Here is an 18,700-nt window from a genome sequence, read left to right as displayed (position 1 = left end):
GTGCCTCTGGATTGGAAGACTGGGGTGGTGGTCCCCCCTTTTAAAAAGGGGGACCAGAGGGTGTGTTCCAACTACACAGGGGTGCTGGACAGGGGGGGTCCGTCGGGAGCTCGAATCTCAGATTCAGGAGGAGCAGTGTGGTTTTCGTCCTGGCCGTGGAACAGTGGACCAGCTCTTCACCCTCGGCAGGGTCCTCGAGGGTGCATGGGAGTTCGCCCAACCAGTCTACATGTGTTTTGTGGACTTGAAGAAGGCGTTCGACTGTGTCCCTCGTGGAGTCCTGTGGGGGGTGCTTCGGGAGTATGGGGTACCGAACCACCTGATACGGGCTGTTCGTTCCCTGCACGACCGGTGTCAGAGTTTGGTATGCATTTCCAGCAGTCAGTCGGACTCGTTTCCAGTGAGGGTTGGACTCCGCCAAGGCTGACCCTTTGTCACCGATTCTGTTCTGAGAAAATAATACAATGGCAAAGTACAGGGTTCTCAAGGGAACTTAGTCATATTTCGTACAAAATTAATGCAGTTTTAGAAAATTACTGACATTTTTGTTTTTTGATGTGGAATGATTGTTATGCGGATAAGGCTTAAGTGTAAAAGTCTCGCAGTATTCAGTATGTTTTTGTTTTTTTCTTTTGTCTTGCCGCCACAAAAGAGTAGCAAAGAAGAGTGTTATGATGAAGACCACAGGAGAAACTGTTATCTTACTTATTACGATGAAGTATATCAGCCCTTGTCTCTGTGCTGGCTGGTCAGTACAATGTGGCTAATAATAAAATAAGGGAATGCCGTTTTTAACAAAAATGGACCCTGTGTGTGAGTGTGTGTGTATGTGTGTGTTGTTGGTTTCCTTTGACATCACAGCAAATGACTCCCTGCTGTGCTCAATGCTGTGACAAGCATCAGCAAACATCACGCTAGCAGCACTTGAACCAAGTGAAGACTTGACATACATGCTGAGCACCAACGTGATCACTAGCGCTAGTGAGTGGGCGGCCCCACATTTCCTTTAGAAATTACAAAGAAGTGTCAGTCATGAACACCGCACAGGTTCCCTTCATCCGCACCACAACTCTGACATTGAGTTGTATTACTGTGAGAGAAAAAAAAAGGCTGTACAGTGACAGTTTACCAGTCTAGCAACCAGTATCAGTCATGTTACCTGTGGTTCCTCAGAACTCCACAGCCCACGTACGTCCACCGTGGTAAAGTGACTCATATTTACCACGACGTGTGTTACATGGCAGTCTGCCTCTGCATTTTGTTTAGCTCACCGACCCTTTGATTCATTCAAGAAAGCACAGAGGTGTAGCCAGAGAACCATATGTGGTACCTTAAGTGCGGGATGAAACTCTTGTTCCCTTTACAATTAACTAGCATTAATAGCTCTCAAATGAATGCACAGTGACATACAACTTGAAACCAAAGTTGAGCTGTTTTATGTGTGTATAGTAAAAAAGGCACCGCATACCACCATCAAAAGCTCAACCACATCCCAACTGTACAGAAGCTTTGGGACTGCTTTGTTATATCAGGGCCTGGACACATTGCTATCAATGACATAAAAATGAATTCCCAAATTCATCAAGACATTTTTCAGGAGAGGTCAAGGCCACACGTCTGCCAATTGAAGCTTAACAGGAAAGAGAGAAAAAAAGCTGTTCTAGATGAAGTCAAGTTTCCCATTGAATACCAGGTGACATTTAACATGCCAGAAAATCAATGCAAATTTGAGTAAAATGAGATCATGCTGTCTGGTAATTTGTGGCATGAGCCCGCAAATGTCACACACATACCCAGATTAACATCTCTGTTTATAAGAAATTGGCAACCAAACTTAATGGAATGTTTGTAGTGTAATAAATAAAAAAAATAATTGAAGCCATTTATACTTCTTAGTGTTGTAACAAGAATATTTATCAGACAGAAACAGATCACACACAAAAAAACAGATGGGCAGCAGGAAAAGAAAACACTGAACAACTCTCACATTTAAAGGTTCTCACAACATCTGCAGCCAAGGTTTGTATTTATTAATTCATTTTATATTTATATATGTATTGATTTTTTTAAATAACAAATTATTATTATTAAGCGTGGATAAAGCTAATTGAATATGTATTGTTTCGGGGGGTTGGGGATTTAATGTGTATATTTACTGTACGTCCATTCTCATGCAAATTGGTTTATTTTATGAATTATATTTGTCCTTCCACTAGACAGTATGAATTTGATTATGAATCAAAGTAGAGAGATAAACATCCTGTTTGATGATCTATGACAGTGTTTCTCAAAGTCTGGTTTGAGTTCCACTACTGGTACGGGGGCCTCACTCGCATGATACAGTATGTGAGAATTATCTTGACTGAACTGTGCATAATGATAGTCTCTTAAAATTATTGTTTTAATCCAATACAGTACATTTGTTAATTACAGTTTTAAGAACAATACATTTGCATTTGCAATCTTTTACAAAGATTTATTTAGGTGCAGTTTTTAACCAACTTTTAAGTGCAATGCACTTCAATGATATGATTATTTAAGTACAGTTTTTTAGTTTCCTATATTCAAACAGTGACATATGATCATTTTTAATAAATATTAAATATACTTACTAGGAATAAAACCAAGGCCTCGTTTTTAATGAGCATGTGAGACCACTATGCTACTGTACTTTTAATGTTGGTCGATACAGTGGTACTAAATATTTCTTGGGGTGGTACAAAGCCGGAGAAAAACAAAACAAAACAATGTGCTCGAACATCAAGCCTCTAAGAAAACATGCATCTTCACAACCCCTTTTTTCAACACATTTTACCTCAACATATGGAAACAACAATGCAGCCATTGCTATATTAAGGCTTTGAGTGAGCCTTAGCTTGACACGTATCAGAATCAGAATCATCTTTATTTGCCAAGTATGTCCAAAACACACAAGGAATTTGTCTCCGGTAGTTGGAGCCGCTCTAGTACAACAGACAGTCAACTTACAGAACACTTTGGGGACATAAAGACATTGACAAAAAACAAGTCCTCTAGCACTTCGAGCAGTTCGAATGACTAATATCGCAATAGTCCGGTGCAATGACCATTGTGCAAAGGGCGCTGAGACTTCAAGGAGTGTATGCGGTTTAAAGTGACGAGTAGTGCGATAATCTGGGACAATGGTTGTGCAAATGTTACAGATACTCCTCAATCAGTGTGCACTGAGCGATTCTCTTTCATAGTCGACAAAGGCACTATGCTCTCCTATGTCTCACCATTCTTTTTTATCTACACATCTCAGTCCTCCTTAGCTCCAACTACACGATCCTCTCATACCATACAACATTAACTATACACCTCTAATCTATCCTCTTTTCTAGATTCATGACTCATACTAAATTCAATCTTAACTCTACTTATGCCCTCTATTCTCTCATTATCTTTTATTATCTTGATCGCTTCAAAATCTATGCCATGACTAGAACTCTTATCTACTATTTACATAGTAGCACTGATTACATATCAAATACTTCATCTCTAGATAGACTGATTAAACTCTGCATCGTCGAGGGCAAATTTTTGCACCCCTTGTCTTTGAAAATCTCGCGTCTCCTCGTGTTTCCTCCTCTTTTACTCCTCTCACAGCCCTTTGCGCGAGGGTGGCACATGTTGTCACAGCTAGTGTTTATGTAGTGACCAACAAGTGAGTTTGACATGATATGTCTGTCAGTTTGGATCTATAAATGGCACATTTGGACAAAAAAATACAAACTAAGCTACATTTCCAGGAATGTAATTAATGTTAAGTTAGTTGAAAGTTAGAGGTAGCCATGGGCATTTATTCAACTGCAGAGAGTCTGTCTTTGTTTTTTCCTCCAATATATAGGAGGCCATTACTTGAACACATGCTTTGGTAAGGGTCGCATGAGACACCCTGCTGCCCTTTGACGATATGATTGGTAGAAAATTGTGGCTTTTATGTTACAATGGGAATGGAATGTGTTTTCACATTAACAGTTTCAATTTGTGCATCCTTTATTCTTAGCTCCTCTCAATATTTCAGGGAATTGTTCCAAATTGAAAAAATGTTTCCTTACTTTATGTTTGAATAAAGCAACACGCACTCAGGCAGGGATACGAACCAGCAACCAGCAGCCTACGCTTACCCTCTGCGCCAAACCGCAACAATTAAGATGTTTGCATTTTGCATGTTTACGGAAACAAAACAAAACGAACGGTGCCGCGTGGTAATTGGTAATATGGATACAGTAAATGTAATTACAGCTACCTACTGTAGTAGGCAACACTTTGAGATGAGGCATTTTGTCTTTTTGTTTAATTGGACCATGCACCCGGCAATTAAATGAGGCATGATAGCGGAGGCCACTATTTGAAAATCTTGTAGATTTGCATGAAACATAAAGGTCACCCACTCAATCTAATATCTGATATCTGATACAAGAGTTGTATCAAAAAAAATCTGTTTATTATTGTGACTGTAGTTAGCAGTGGTGGAGTTTCTAAAAATATTACAACACTCACATAGCTAAAAAAGGTAACCGAAATATGATCTCTCAGTATGATGCAGCAATCACACCAGTGATTGATTAAATGCCAAAAACAGGATAGCAATAAATGCGCAAATGAGAGCGAGATGAAGAGGAGGGGCTACAAACACAAAAAAGGAAACTCCTCTCACTAAATGTACATCCCCAGTGACAAGTCACCTCACTGCAATGATGTAAGGCAGCCCAACATCCACCTGGGAGAATATTCACTGTACATCAAGTAAGTGTCTTTCCGTAAGTAAACATATTTCAATACACTGGTCTGATGATTGCTCATGAGCTTTTGATCAACATATTTTAGAATTTCTGCAGACAATTTCTACTTCAGCTCATTGTTTAGTGCGGAAGCTGAAGTTCATGTTCATGTCCAGTCGAGGGATGGATGTTTCCGTGAGTCACAGCATTAGGTACACCTGCACAATCCTATTTGATGTAAAACAAGAGCTCCAGACACCATCTTTCTGTCTTTTGGAAGAGGGGCGAAATATTTGAAACAGCTCGATGTATGATGCATTGCTGTTCTATACAACTACAAACTGCAACCTCGATAGTAAATATATTCCTCAACAAATACCTCTCTGACAAGCGTCAGTCAAATGTGAGCATCAATAACGTTTGATATTGTCGTGTCGTCAGATTGTGCAGTGGTGCAGTGAGGGTGAATCAAACAAAGTGGCGGCAAAGCGTGGCACGCTTTGTAGAACACATGCAAAAGTCTTGAAATACAGTAAGTGTCATCGAGAGCGCAATGTTGGCAGAATCGCAGAAGAATATATAGTTGTGGTTGTAAGTTATTTCCTGCGGCAGAATGATACAACCTACATTTCTGGTAGAGAAGAGAGCTGAAATTGGGCACTAATGCGTATATTGATTTGACCCTGATCACAACAACTATTTGAAAAAGCAGCTGGACTGTAATTGCTTTTCATGTCCATACAGTTGTCACTGGATGTAAAGCTCTGAAAGTTGCAACATACTATGTGCGTCATAATGACTAATGAATAAATTACATGAAACTGTTTGTTCTATAATGTGGTTGTTTGTAAGTAACAGAGGCTTAAAACTGTAAATAAGTACAGCGTATAAACTGTATACAGCTCTTGAATAAATTGAAACCCCCCAAAAAAAGACATTTTTGAAATTTTTACTATTTGATTCTAAAGAAAATACATTATGATATTTGTATTAACAACTGTGGAGTTATGATTTCAGAAATGTATAGAATAAAACATAAATGTACATTTTACTCACTCAAACATTTGCCTTTAAATAGCAAAATCTGAGAGACTGATTATTTTTGCAGTGGTGGTAATTTTCTTTTTTTTCCCGGAGTTGGATATACTTTATAGTGTATACTATCCTTCAAAAGTTTGAGGTCACTTAGAAATGTCATTACTTTTTGAGGTGAAGTAATATAGAGGTGTGTAAATACAAGTACAAGACATCACTGTAGTGCGCAATAGTTTGGGGTCACTAACAATCATCCTTGTTTTTGAAAGATAAGCGCTGTTGATGACATTAAATTAACTAAAAATACAGACTAAACATTGGAAATGTGGTTTTAAAAAAGAAAAAGAAAAAAAGCTTTTCTTTAAAAACAAAAAGGTCATTTCTAAGTAATGGTTAGAGGAATGGCGGAATACAGTATATATATTATGTTATATATATATATATATGTAATATATATATAAGATTGGAAATTTACATTGTGCATAATTGTTGTGATATATATTATTATTTATATGATTAGAATATTATATATTGCCAGGGATATTGACCATATCGTGTGAAGACAATACAAATTTTAATATATATAATTATTTTTTTTTTTTGTGTAGGTTCACATTGAAAAGTCAAATATGACGCACCGACGTTTGAGCAGAGCACCTAACACAATGATGGTATCATGTATCCTCGCAAATTGTAAATGTTGCAAACATGCTGAATGTATAGACATATAAAAGTGAAGAAATCAAGTCAGGACACATAAACCACAGAAAAAAAAAAAAAAATATATATATATATATATATAAGATTGAAAATTTACATTGTGCATAATTGTTGTGATATATATTATTATTTATATGATTCTAATATTATATATTGCCAGGGATATTGACCATATCGTGCGAAGACAATACAAATTTTAATATATAGATTTTTCTTTATTTTGTTTGTATAGGTTCACATTGAAAAGTCAAATATGACGCACCGACGTTTGAGCAGAGCACCTAACACAATGATGGTATCATGTATCCTCGCAAATTGTAAATGTTGCAAAAATGCTGAATGTATAGACATATAGAAGTGAAGAAATCAAGTCAGGACACATAAACCACAGAAAAAAAAAAATATATATATACATATAAGATTGAAAATTTACATTGTGCATAATTGTTGTGATATATATTATTATTTATATGATTCTAATATTATATATTGCCAGGGATATTGACCATATCGTGCGAAGACAATACAAAATTTTAATATATAGAATTTTTTTTGTGTAGGTTCACATTGAAAAGTCAAATATGACGCACCGACATTTGAGCAGAGCACCTAACACAATGATGGTATCATGTATCCTCGCAAATTGTAAATGTTGCAAACATGCTGAATGTATAGACATATAGAAATGAAGAAATCAAGTCAGGACACATAAACCACAGAAAAAAAAAAATATATATATATATATATATATATATATTGTTTTTTGTTTTAAACTGCCGCACATGTTCTTAAGAAATGCCAGTACGGAGGCAAGGAAATGTCATTTTGTTTCACATTTACTTTCCGTCTGTGAAAGGGGGTTGCGTACAGCGAACGCGGCCCATCACCCGCTGCATCATCGTAAAAGTTCATTTGGCTCGCAGCCGTTCATGCAACAGATTATATTGCCTTTTCTTATGCATTTAATTATCATCATTGAAGCCCAGTTCAATTCTGAATTAGATGTCTGTGCTCTCTAAATGTTGATTACAATGTTAGTTATGTGTTGCGGATTTACTAGTCACGGGTACTTCTATGACTTTATAGCGTGTAGGTGAGCACAGATTGTGAAATTTGTCACAAGTCCAATAGCCCACACTCAAACATCAGATATGACTGCCAGTGAAAAAAAAGGGCACATATCAAGCCTGTTGAAATAGTATGTTTATAAAAGATAAAAATAAAAAAAGAGTACCACCAAATGTTTGCATAGGATTTGAATGGATATGTCCTATCAGGCAAGGAACCATATTTGGTAAGATAATTTACTGCAAACTAAAATTTCCTGGTAAGGTGGCTGCACAAAATGTCTCGTTTCCAAATGGACCAGCACTGTGAAGGAGCACAAATGTAGGAATAACACACAATTGGAAGCGTTATAATACAATATACTTTATAAATAAAGATAAAATGTGAAAAAGTTAATTACATACTACAATTACTTAAATTAAATAATTACTTATAAAATTATGACTTTTGTTCTAATATTGTAAGTTTATACCTGTAACATTTGTCATTTTCTTCTTAGTTTATTCTGGTAAAAATATGACATTTTTTCATAATGTTATGACTTTATTGTTGTAAAATTCAGTTTTTCTTTTATCGTAAAACTACAACTTTATTTTCACTTCATTCTCGTGATTATGACTTTTTTTCCCTTTTCAATCAATTATGTTATTCTCCTAATATTGTTTCCCCCCCCCCCCCTTCTTTTCAGAGTGGCCCCAATACTATTTGATTGAGGAGTTGTTACATGATAAGCAATTGTTATCTTTCTAATGATGAAAATAAATCTTAAATTGTTCCGATTGCATGATTAAAATACTGGTGTTGAAATGAAGAAAAGATAAATATGTCAAACACTAACAGAAAGAAAAACTGTAGTTTACCTAATATGTAGCCTAAACATTTTTTTGCCACAGAAAAATGTCTGCCCTATGGACAATATAAGACATATCTTTGTATTATTTACTTAATGTTTTTACCAGTATTGTTTTCTTGTTGTTGGATTTTTAACTACCCACTTTTGACTCAATTTCTTCATTTTGCTTTTTTTGTTAAGTTCTACATGCAACCTGGTAGCTGTGAAGTGTAGTAAATGCTAAAAATAAAATTTACCTCTCACAACAACTCTCTCACTCACCCCCCAAAAAAATCATTGTTACCAAAGAAGCTCCCAAACACCAAATTACACATACTCACCCAAAAAACTTATAACTCATTGAAAAATATTTTCCAAAGAAAACCTCTCTCACTTTCCAAAAAGTCATACACAGCAAAAAACCTTTCATATTCACCCCCCCAAAAACTCACACAGACACTAAAAAAGTCGGCAACACTGGGCAAAAAATGTCCTCACATGCCAAAAAATTATCTCTCACAAACAAAAACTCTCTCACGTCCCCAAAAGGCTCATGCATATCAAAAAAAGTTATCTTATACACCTAAATCATCTTACGAAAACAATAAACCCTCAGACACACACACACAGAAATACAAAAAGAAAATCCTGTGTGAAACCTTTGTCTGAGTGAGACCATTTTATGCAAATGTCCAAAATTGTGTGTGTAAACGGAAACCATGTCAAAACTTGAATGTTGACTGGCTCCAGTATGCAGTAAGTCCATCACTCAGTCTGTTGCCGGCAACTGAGAGTGAGTTTTTTTTGTGTGTGTGTGAGGGTTTTTTCTTGTTGTTGTTTTTGCACTTGAGAGTTTTTTGGGTGAGTGAGAGTAGTTTTTGGTGAATATGAGAGGTACGTGGTATTTTCAGCCAAAATGGCACCTCTTAGTTATCAACCTAGCAACATGATCCATCTCAACACAATGTTTGTTTTTCCTTGTCTGTTCTTTTGTCTTTCCACATTGCTTAGAACATTACAACACACTTCCGCGATGATCCGACTCGACAACACTCAATACTTCCATTTCCTGCATCGAGCCAACGCTTTACGCCGCTCGGGTTCATTGTGCGATGCCCTCATCTCAGTGAAGAACCAGACTTTTAAGGCTCATCGGCTGGTGCTGGCCTGTGCTAGCAGGAGACTTGCAAAGAAACTCGCCCAGGCGGAAACAGACCAGGAGGTCCGCTGTACATTGGATGATCTCTCAGCCAGAACCTTCCAGCAGGTCCTGGACTTCGCCTACACGCAGAGTCTGGAGGTATCCGAGGACGACCTGTGGCACCTGCTCGAAGCCGCTCAGTTTTTGGAGATGCAAACATTGGAGGAGCAGTGCCGGCGCCACTTGGACGCACTCCTCCACAGGACGGGAGAAATGGGCGAAAGACACGAAGGAAATAGTGAGAGTGATGAGGAAGCGGAGGTCAAGAAAAAGAGACACAAAGAGGAGAAACTGCAAGAGACTTCTGTGGTCAAAAACATCACAGCGAGCATAACTGCAGAAGAGGCAAGAGAAAAGTCCAGATTGTCGACTTCCAGTAGAGAGAGCGTCATCACCAGCTCATCTTCCAACTTGTCCTCCTCTCCTTGGACCATCCCAAACAACATGTGGAACTCTGTAAGCACCTTGAGACGCATAGCCGAGAACTCCTTCACCTTAATGGGAGCTCACCCCCAGCCGGTCCCTGCAGCACACGCCACCGCCTTCCCAACAGCCCGCATCTTCCCTCTGCTAGGAGCCCATTTCCAGTCCCCTCCTCAGCACTCTGTAGTGGCAAGCTTGCATCCGCACTACGCACAACATCTTTACGTCGGCAACATGGGGACGGCGGCTAACATCGAGACAGGCCGCCTGCAGGGGATGAGAAAAAAGGCCAGACAGAAGGCAGACAAGACCAGTGAGATCAGGTAAGTCAGCGCATATGCACCGTCTGTCCGACTGTATAATATAGGATGCATATCATACTGACATTAATATACATTTTATATGTAGTATATAATTCATAAACCATATTTATGTCATTTAAAAAAAAGAATTTGGCAGCAGTCCCTTACACGGCCATTCCCTTCATTTTCCTTTTGCCTGAAACGTTATTAATCATCAGTCTATTTTTTCCTCAGGTTGTGCTATTATTACATTTCCCCTAATTTGCTTGATTTTCCCCTTAAGAGCTTTACAATACCTGACTCATCGACATGTGCCGGCGCATGATGTCTATTACAGAGAAAATGAACAAACCCAAAAATCTGAACTACGAATGAAAATAATGTTTTTATTATTATTATTGTCTACCATGGCTCGAAACAGGCGTAACACTCTTAATGAATTGTTTTGAATCAATGTGCACTGTTAATTGTTCCACACTGTAATACCCTAATAGTGTGTGTGTGTGTGTGTGGGTCTAGGGGAGTCCCCTACATTTCTCCCCTCCTTTGCACAAATCAAGATTTTCCACCCACCAAAACCCTTTTGCGCTGCAAAAAGTGCAACATTTTTTTATTTTACACTCTGTGAAACTGTTTTTGAACTTTGTGGAAAAAACAACTATTACTTTGTTTCGCTGAATGATCCTCTTCCTCCCACTTCAATGCAACGCAAAACTTAAAACCACCGTTAAGCCCGAACGACTTCACAGTATTTATCCTGTGGTTGAAAGGAAGTTATACACTCACAGGCCACTAGATTAGGTACACTGCATTACAAGAGATGCCTCTCGTCATTCTGCATTTTTAAATGAATATTGTGGACAACCATAATAGTAGTTATATAATTATATTAATACCTCTCTGACAGTGCAAACACATGATATGACTGTATTACGTTTTCGTACGCATTTAGTTCTTGGTTTTTACTCACTCTAAATGATTAAACATTTTCTTCAGGTACTTCAGCTTCCTCCCACATTCTAAAAAGAAGCATGTTAGGTTCATTAAAGACAACTAATGACTCTAAAGTGTCCGTAGAGTGTGAATAGTTGTTTGTCTACCGTATGCAGTATGTGCCTTGCAATTGGGTTGCCTAATTAAATTTACCCAATTAAAGTGGCAGCAAATTCTTACCCTATTTATTGGGTAGATTCCACAGGTTTTTTAATTTTTGTTTTCATTTTATAACGCACAAGGTTTGCTTGTTCAGTTCATAACTCAAAAATGGACATTAGATGAGGACAAGCAAAACTGCCACCAAAAAAAATAAAATAGTGGCTGGTTAATTTTGCAATTGTTGTTTTTATATGACTTATATTTACAAAGTGAAACAAGCTATTGGGAAAAAATAGGAGTCATCATTAGGCCTACTTAAAATGCTCAAAAATTGTATTGTACTCATAACAAGTGAGTTACTACAAATTTGTTTTTGAGTCAGGTTAATATTAGGGAATGACTGATTCTAACTGCTTTACAGGTTTAACGTTTTGTTAACTTGTTTATTTTTATTAAGATGCACTGTTTTACAAGTGTAGGAGAAGGCTAGTGGTACACATTTTTATATTTCATTATGAATAGAATTTGTGCTTTTTTAAGGAAACAAGTAGTGATAGTACTGTAGTAACAGTAGTAGTAATAGCAGGATCGGTAGTATTGGTAGCAGTAGTGGTACACATTATATTTCACTGTAAATAGGAGTTACAATTTTCTTTCTTTTTACAGATTTACAGCCTCATAGTGACATATATATATATATATTAAGCATTAACATGTTTCATTGTCTGATAGTGTGGGATAAAAAGGGAGCCTGTTATTATTTTTCATTTGGAAACAAATGGCTTAATTTTGTCTACAGTTGCCCTGACGTGCACAAAGGCGACACGGTCAATGACGGCAAGTACTGCAGCTCATGTCTGAGCCGTGATCCAGCCTCTTCGCCACCAGGTAACCCTACACCATAACACACAGTACACAACAGCATGCCTCGGTGGTGTTAGTGCAAAAGCGTGTCATCAAGTCTGTCGCACCGCGCAAAATATAATGTAACACTTTGAGGGAAAAAAATAAATAAAGAAAGAAAAAAAACACTTGTCATGACCTCCAACGTTGAGCTAACGCAGTGGAAAGTAATGAGAGTTGCGGTTGAGCGAGCATGGTGCAGCATGTGGTTTACTCGATACAGCTATGCTGCAGTACAGTATGTCCTGTACACAAGTGTGGTGTGTGCACAGAAACAACATCACACAAGCTATACCGGCAACATGTATTACTATACCTGATTGCTGACATAGCTGTATTGTATGATACTTCACCCTCCAGCTTTTGTGTAAGAGCATGTATGCGTGCACTGTCCATGTATTTGGAGAGCTTTTTCAATATCTTACATCTCTGCTAAATGGCACATCATGCTCTTACCACACAAGAGATAAGTTCAAAACCGTCCTCCTGCACAAGTGTGTAAATACACAAACATCTATACAGTAAAAGGACAGATAAGACTAATGCAGTCCGATACCAAAGCTACCTATCAATGGACTCCATCTTGACGACTAAGCGTCCTAATTTTGTGAGAAAGTAAATGGAAAATGGAGTGCACTTACTGTATATAGCGCTTTATCTATAACATCACAGTGCCCTCAGTACTTGGCAAAGGCTCACATTCACAGATTCATGCACACATTCAGAATCAGAATCATCTTTATTTGCCAAGTATGTCCAAAAAACACACAAGGAATTTGTCTCTGGTAGTTGGAGCCGCTCTAGTATGACAACAGACAGTCAATTGACAGAGAACACTTTTGAGACATTAAGATATTGAGAAAAAACAGTCACTGAGCAATAAAGGGTTGCTCGTTATCTGGTAATGCCGGTATATATATATTTTTTTTTTGACAATTGTGCAAAAAGATGCAGAGTCCTCTATCACTTAGAGCAGTTCGAAAGACTAATAGTGCGGTGCAATGACCATTGTGCAAAGGGCGCCGAGACTTCAAGCGAGTAGTGTGATAATCTGGGACAATGTTGATTGTGCAAATGCTGCAGATACTCCTCAGTCAGTGTGCAAATGGAGCAGATGCTACTCTGGCATGAGTGGCCAGTATTGGTCAACAACAGATATGCAAATAGTGCAGCGTGGCGAGACTACTACAGTGAGTGCACGAGTAAGATATAATTGGCCCCACAGAAATGTGACAACAAACTCAAGTCAAAACATTACCAGCATGTTGTAATGGAATTGTAGGTTAGGTGTTTAAGAAGTTGATTGCAAGAGGGAAGAAGTTGTTGGAATGTCTGCTAGTTCTAGTTTGCATTGATCGGTAGCGCCTACCTGAGTGAAGGAGCCGGAAGAGCTGGTGACCGGGATGTGGAGGGTCCGAGAAGATTTTGCACGCTCTTCTCTTAGTTCTGGCAGCGTGCAAGTCCTCAAGGGTGGGTAGGGGGTACCGACAATCCTTTCAGCAGTTTTGATTGTCCGTTGCAGTCGGAGTTTGTCCTTTTTTGTAGCAGCACCAAACCACACTGTGATGGAAGAACACAGGACTGATTCGATGACCGCTGTGTAGAACTGCCTCAGCAGCTCCTGTGGCAGGCTGTGCTTTCTCAGAAGCCACATGAAGTACATCCTCTGCTGGGCATTTTTGAGGACGGAGTTGATGTTGGTCGCCCACTTCAGGTCCTGAGAGACTGTAATTCCCAGGAACTTGAAGATCTTGCCGGTTGACACAAGGCAGCTGGACAACGTGAGGGGCAGCTGTGGCGAAGGATGCCTCCTGAAGTCCACGATCATCTCTACAGTCTTGAGCGTGTTCAGCTCCAGTTTGTGTCAGCCGCACCACAGCTCCAGCCGCTCGACTTCCTGTCAATATGCAGACTCGTCACCGTCCTTGATGAGGCCGATGACAGTGGTGTCGTCTGCAAATTTCAGGAGTTTGACAGCCGGGTACGCTGTGGTGCAGTCGTTCGTGTAGAGAGAGAAGAGCAGCGGAGAGAGGACACAACCTTGGGGCGCCCCAGTGCTGACACTGTGTTGTGTCCTACCCGTCAGAAAGCTGTAAATCCACTGGCAGATGGCAGGTGAGACGCTGAGCTGGAGAAGCTTCGATGAAAGGAGTTCAGGGATGACGGTGTTGAACGCTGAGCTGAAGTCCACGAACAGGATCCTCGCGTAGGTCCCTGGACTGTCGAGGTGTTGACTGCATCATCCGCAGACCTGTTCGCTAGGTAGGCAAACAGCAGGGGGTCCAGCAGGGGACCTGTGACGCTCTTGAGGTGGTCCAGCACGAGATGTTCAAAGGACTTCATGACGACAGGTGTCAAGGCGACAAGCCTGTAGTCATTTAGACCCGAGATTGTAGGTTTCTTGGGGACTGCAATGATGGTGGAGCGTTTGAAACAGGATGGTAGTTCGCAGAGTTCCAGAGATCTATTGAAGACCTGTGTGAAGACTGGAGCGAGCTGGTCCGCGCAGACTTTGAGGCAGGATGGGGACACATGGTCTGGGCCTGCCGCTTTGTTAATCTTTTGTTGTTTGAAGATGTGTCTCACATCCTGTTCGCGGATGGTTAGCGCAGAAGTTGGTGGAGTGATAGTGGTCGGTGGTGCGGCTGGGTGGGTGTGGGGTGTAAAAGTGTCCTTTTCAAATCTGCAGTAGAAGGTGTTCAAGTCGTTGGCTAGTGTGCTATTGTTCTCAGCTTGGGGGGGATCGTCGCTTGTAATTTGTCAGCAATTGGAATGCATGCCAGACTGATTTAGAGTTGTTAGCGCTAAACTGTTTTTCCAACTTTGCTGCATAGTTCCTCTTTGCAATGTTAATTTCTTTCTTTAATTTCTTCTTTTCTTTCATACATCAATGGACGCCTGCTGCCAGACAAGGCGCTGCCAGGCCCTCTGGGTTCAGTGTCTTGCCCAGTGGGCTCCATTTTTTTTATACCACTTCCCCTAATTAAGGTCACAAGCTGTAATATTATTTGTTTAATTAAAAAAAACAAAAAAAAACACTACACAGTATTTTGAAAGTGGAATTGTAAATTGAAGGGTGTCAAATAGATTTTTGTTGCGGGCCACGTTGTAGTTACTGTTTCCCTCAGAGGGACGTTATGACTGTGAAACAATATAAATGTCTATGTCTAAATGCCTCATCATATTAAATATACACAACAACTTGATGGGTAACTAGTTTTAAAATCTGAAGTCAAGAATAATTGTTCAACTATTGTTCAATTAGCTGTAAAGGGGGCTTGGTAGCAAAACATGCTTAGAATAGCTCAACATTTATTAATTACATATAAAAATTGGAAACATTGGAGTCAGATCCTAGACTTACCACCTTTTTGTATTTAATGGGATTTATGCTCTAAATTGCTTGTGTTATGCCGCCATCATGTCATGTCATGTCACCTTTATCACTTCTACACTCAAAAAAATGGCAGGGAACACGATTCATCATATTTTACTACATAGTACAAAACAGGTTGGAATTTAGCACAGAGGCATTTTGCTGTATGAATAGGACTACTCCATTTTAAAATTTAATCATGATTTGTTTTTGTTTTTTCTTGCACCTTGCTGTTCGAACAGGTGAGGCCTGTGGACGGTGTCGCCTCTTTGTGACAGACTGTGAATCCAAATCCAATGGACAAGACTTGAGAGGCGAAAGACCCTACCAGTGCCAACATTGTCCCAAGAAGTTTAGTCTCAAACATCAACTGGACACGCATCACCGAATTCACACAGGTAAGATAATATTGTATCACTGAATTGTAATGTACTTAATATACAGTATGTAAAGGAATTAATGTTCAAGTTCTGCTAATAGTTGGTGATCAGTCGAGGGCACCCATCTCTGCTGACCTGTGAGTTTAAGCGAATTGCTCGAATGTAAAAGTAAACACACCTCTTTATGTGCTCCTGTCGATCCAAAGGTGAGAAACCCTTCGAGTGTCGTCTGTGTGGTCAGCGCTCCCGGGACTTCTCGGCCATAATCAAGCACCTGCGGACTCACGGCGGGGCGTCTCCTTACCGGTGCACCCTATGCTTGGAGTTCTGCAGCAGTCTGGTGGCCATGCAGAGTCACGTCAAGAGCCACCCGGTGCACGACTTCCCCCCTGGCTGGAGCATCAGAAGAACCTACCTGTACACGTCACATATCACTCAACATTGACATCTCACACAAGGAATGATCCATACAACGATGCACTTACCTTCTTCTTGCAACACGTGCCAATTGACCCATGGGAATTGACCCACGGTGGACCTTCGGTCTGTTTTAAAAATCTAATGTGATCCTTGAACACAAAAGTTATGCCACCTTTGGGTTATCCAAAATTTTTAACTTAAGACAAAATGATTGGCCCATTTGAGAAAACTACGCTCATAAGTAACTGTTGCATATCAATATTAAAATCAAAGGTTGAAATAAAAATTCTTATACAAAGGGGAATTGGGCTACACTGAAAAAAAAAAACCTAGAACTTACTAGAAAAGGAAAGCTGTATTCAACAGACAATATCAGAAGTCTAACATAAAGTAAAACCCCAATTCCAATTAAGTTGGGACGTTGTGTTAAACCTAAATAAAAACAGAATACAATGATTTGCAAATCATGTTCAACCTATAATTAATTGAATACACTAGAATACACTTAAGACAAGATATTTAATGTTCAAAGTGATAAACTTTATTGTTTTTAGCAAATAATCATTAACTTAGAATTTTATGGCTGCAACACGTTCCAAAAAAGCTGGGACAGGCAAACCACATTCTGCACGTGTTACAACAGCGTGGATTCGTAGTAAGAGAGTGCGGGTACGAGACTGGCCGGCCTGCGGTCCAGACCTGTCTCCCATTGAAAATGTGTGGCGCATTATGAAGCGTAAAATACGACAACGGAGACCTCGGACAGTGTTTAACAGCTGAAGCTGTACATCAAGCAAGAATGGGAAAGAATTCCACCTACAAAGCTTCAACAATTAGTGTCCTCAATTCCCAAACGTTTATTGAATGTTGTTAAGAGAAAAGGTGGTAAACATGACCCTGTCCCAGCTTTTTTGGAACATGTGGCAGCCATAAAATTCTAAGTTAATGATTATTTGGTAAAAACAATAACGTTTATCAGTTCCAACATTAAATATTTTGTCTTTGTAGTGTATTCAATTAAATATAGGTTGAACACAATTTGCAAATCATTGTATTCTGTTTTTATTTATGTTTAACACAACGTCCCAACTTCATTGGAATTGGGGTTGTACAAATTTATCGCTACAGGAGATTCTCATGCAACACGACCGCTCTGCGTAACAGGCTACGTGACGACAGGCTTGCGAAACAAGGCAATAAAGCCCTCAAACCTGACCCAAAAGAAAGCACTGAATACCTTGCTTCCATTTCAAACATGCTATAATTTTCAATGACAGCAAAAAAAATAAAGCTACAGCGTATAATTGACAGATATAGTAACACACTTCGAGTGTCATTGTCTCCCATTACCCCAAGATGGGTCCGGCTCACTGAAGAGAAATGGGGTGCTCACACTTATTGCAACTAGGCCTACATTCAGCATAATGCGGAGTTGTATTGGTTCCCATGCCAAATCTCTGACTTCAAAACACTGTGATGTATGACATGATGCATACATTGCAAGACCACATTTTAGCGAGAAATCAAACTATTGATATTACTGTGAAAAGTGCCTTACGTCTTATGACCTGAATCTTCCCCCTTGTGGTGAGGATTGGACAACCCTTTCCATACTGATTCAAAGACGGCAACTAAAGAGCAAGCAAAGGAATGATTAAGTTTAACGACAATGTTTACATCAATTATTAGCATTACTATTTTTCATTGATACAAGCAGCTCAGTAAATTTAAACCAGGAGTCGACCAAGATAAACCTTAAAAGAAAAAAATAAATAAATACACCGACCTGTGGGCGGTGTTGCCACATCCTGTTATTTCCTGTCACTTGATGATTCCTTCTCAATGATTCAGCAGGAAGCTCTCAGGAAATATCCTCTCCAGCTGAGGCTATAAACTGCGTTATGCATGTGTTGTATCCTGCAGTGGACTTGGCTGCTGCTCCCATCAAATTGTGGAGCATCTGTTTAACCTTACACAAAAACTACCTCAAAAATCAATTGTAGAACAGTCCTAAACCTGTGATGCCTAACCACCGATGCATGAGAGATTATCAGGTATGCCATGAAAGATTATCCAGTTGATCCAAAAAAAAAAGAAAAAAAAAAAAGAGTGGGAACTGAACCAGCCTGGCAAATGCACCTCTACATCATTGGTGACATGATATAAACATAAAATATATTGATAAAGACATAAATACAAC

The 18,700-nt window shown here is 39.2% G+C and overlaps 1 protein-coding gene and 1 long non-coding RNA gene across 3 annotated transcripts; one reads left to right on the top strand and one right to left on the bottom strand.

Moving 5' to 3' along the window:
* Positions 1–4,715: 4,715 nt before the first annotated feature.
* On the top strand, positions 4,716–17,824 carry zbtb32 (zinc finger and BTB domain containing 32). 2 transcript variants are annotated; one of them, XM_061776000.1, is made up of 5 exons: positions 4,716–4,770; positions 9,412–10,347; positions 12,221–12,309; positions 15,943–16,098; positions 16,287–17,824. In XM_061776000.1, the coding sequence occupies exons 2-5, from the start codon at positions 9,434–9,436 to the stop codon at positions 16,523–16,525; spliced, it is 1,398 nt and encodes a 465-aa protein (XP_061631984.1). In that variant the 5' UTR covers positions 4,716–4,770; positions 9,412–9,433; the 3' UTR covers positions 16,526–17,824. The 2 variants fall into 2 exon arrangements, with proteins under 2 accessions (XP_061631984.1, XP_061631983.1); XM_061775999.1 differs by having other exon boundaries at positions 4,734–4,784.
* LOC133479296 (uncharacterized) lies at positions 16,362–18,571 on the bottom strand. The gene is made up of 4 exons (XR_009788902.1): positions 18,287–18,571; positions 18,059–18,131; positions 16,566–16,649; positions 16,362–16,495 (listed from the first exon to the last, which is right to left on the bottom strand). It is a non-coding gene; the product is annotated as an uncharacterized LOC133479296 (long non-coding RNA).
* Between the last annotated feature and the right edge of the window lie 129 nt (positions 18,572–18,700).

Source organism: Phyllopteryx taeniolatus, chromosome 6, assembly GCF_024500385.1.
Source record: "Phyllopteryx taeniolatus isolate TA_2022b chromosome 6, UOR_Ptae_1.2, whole genome shotgun sequence".
In the NCBI taxonomy this organism is placed as follows: domain Eukaryota; kingdom Metazoa; phylum Chordata; class Actinopteri; order Syngnathiformes; family Syngnathidae; genus Phyllopteryx; species Phyllopteryx taeniolatus.
This window is presented reverse-complemented; position numbering and strand designations above follow the sequence as displayed.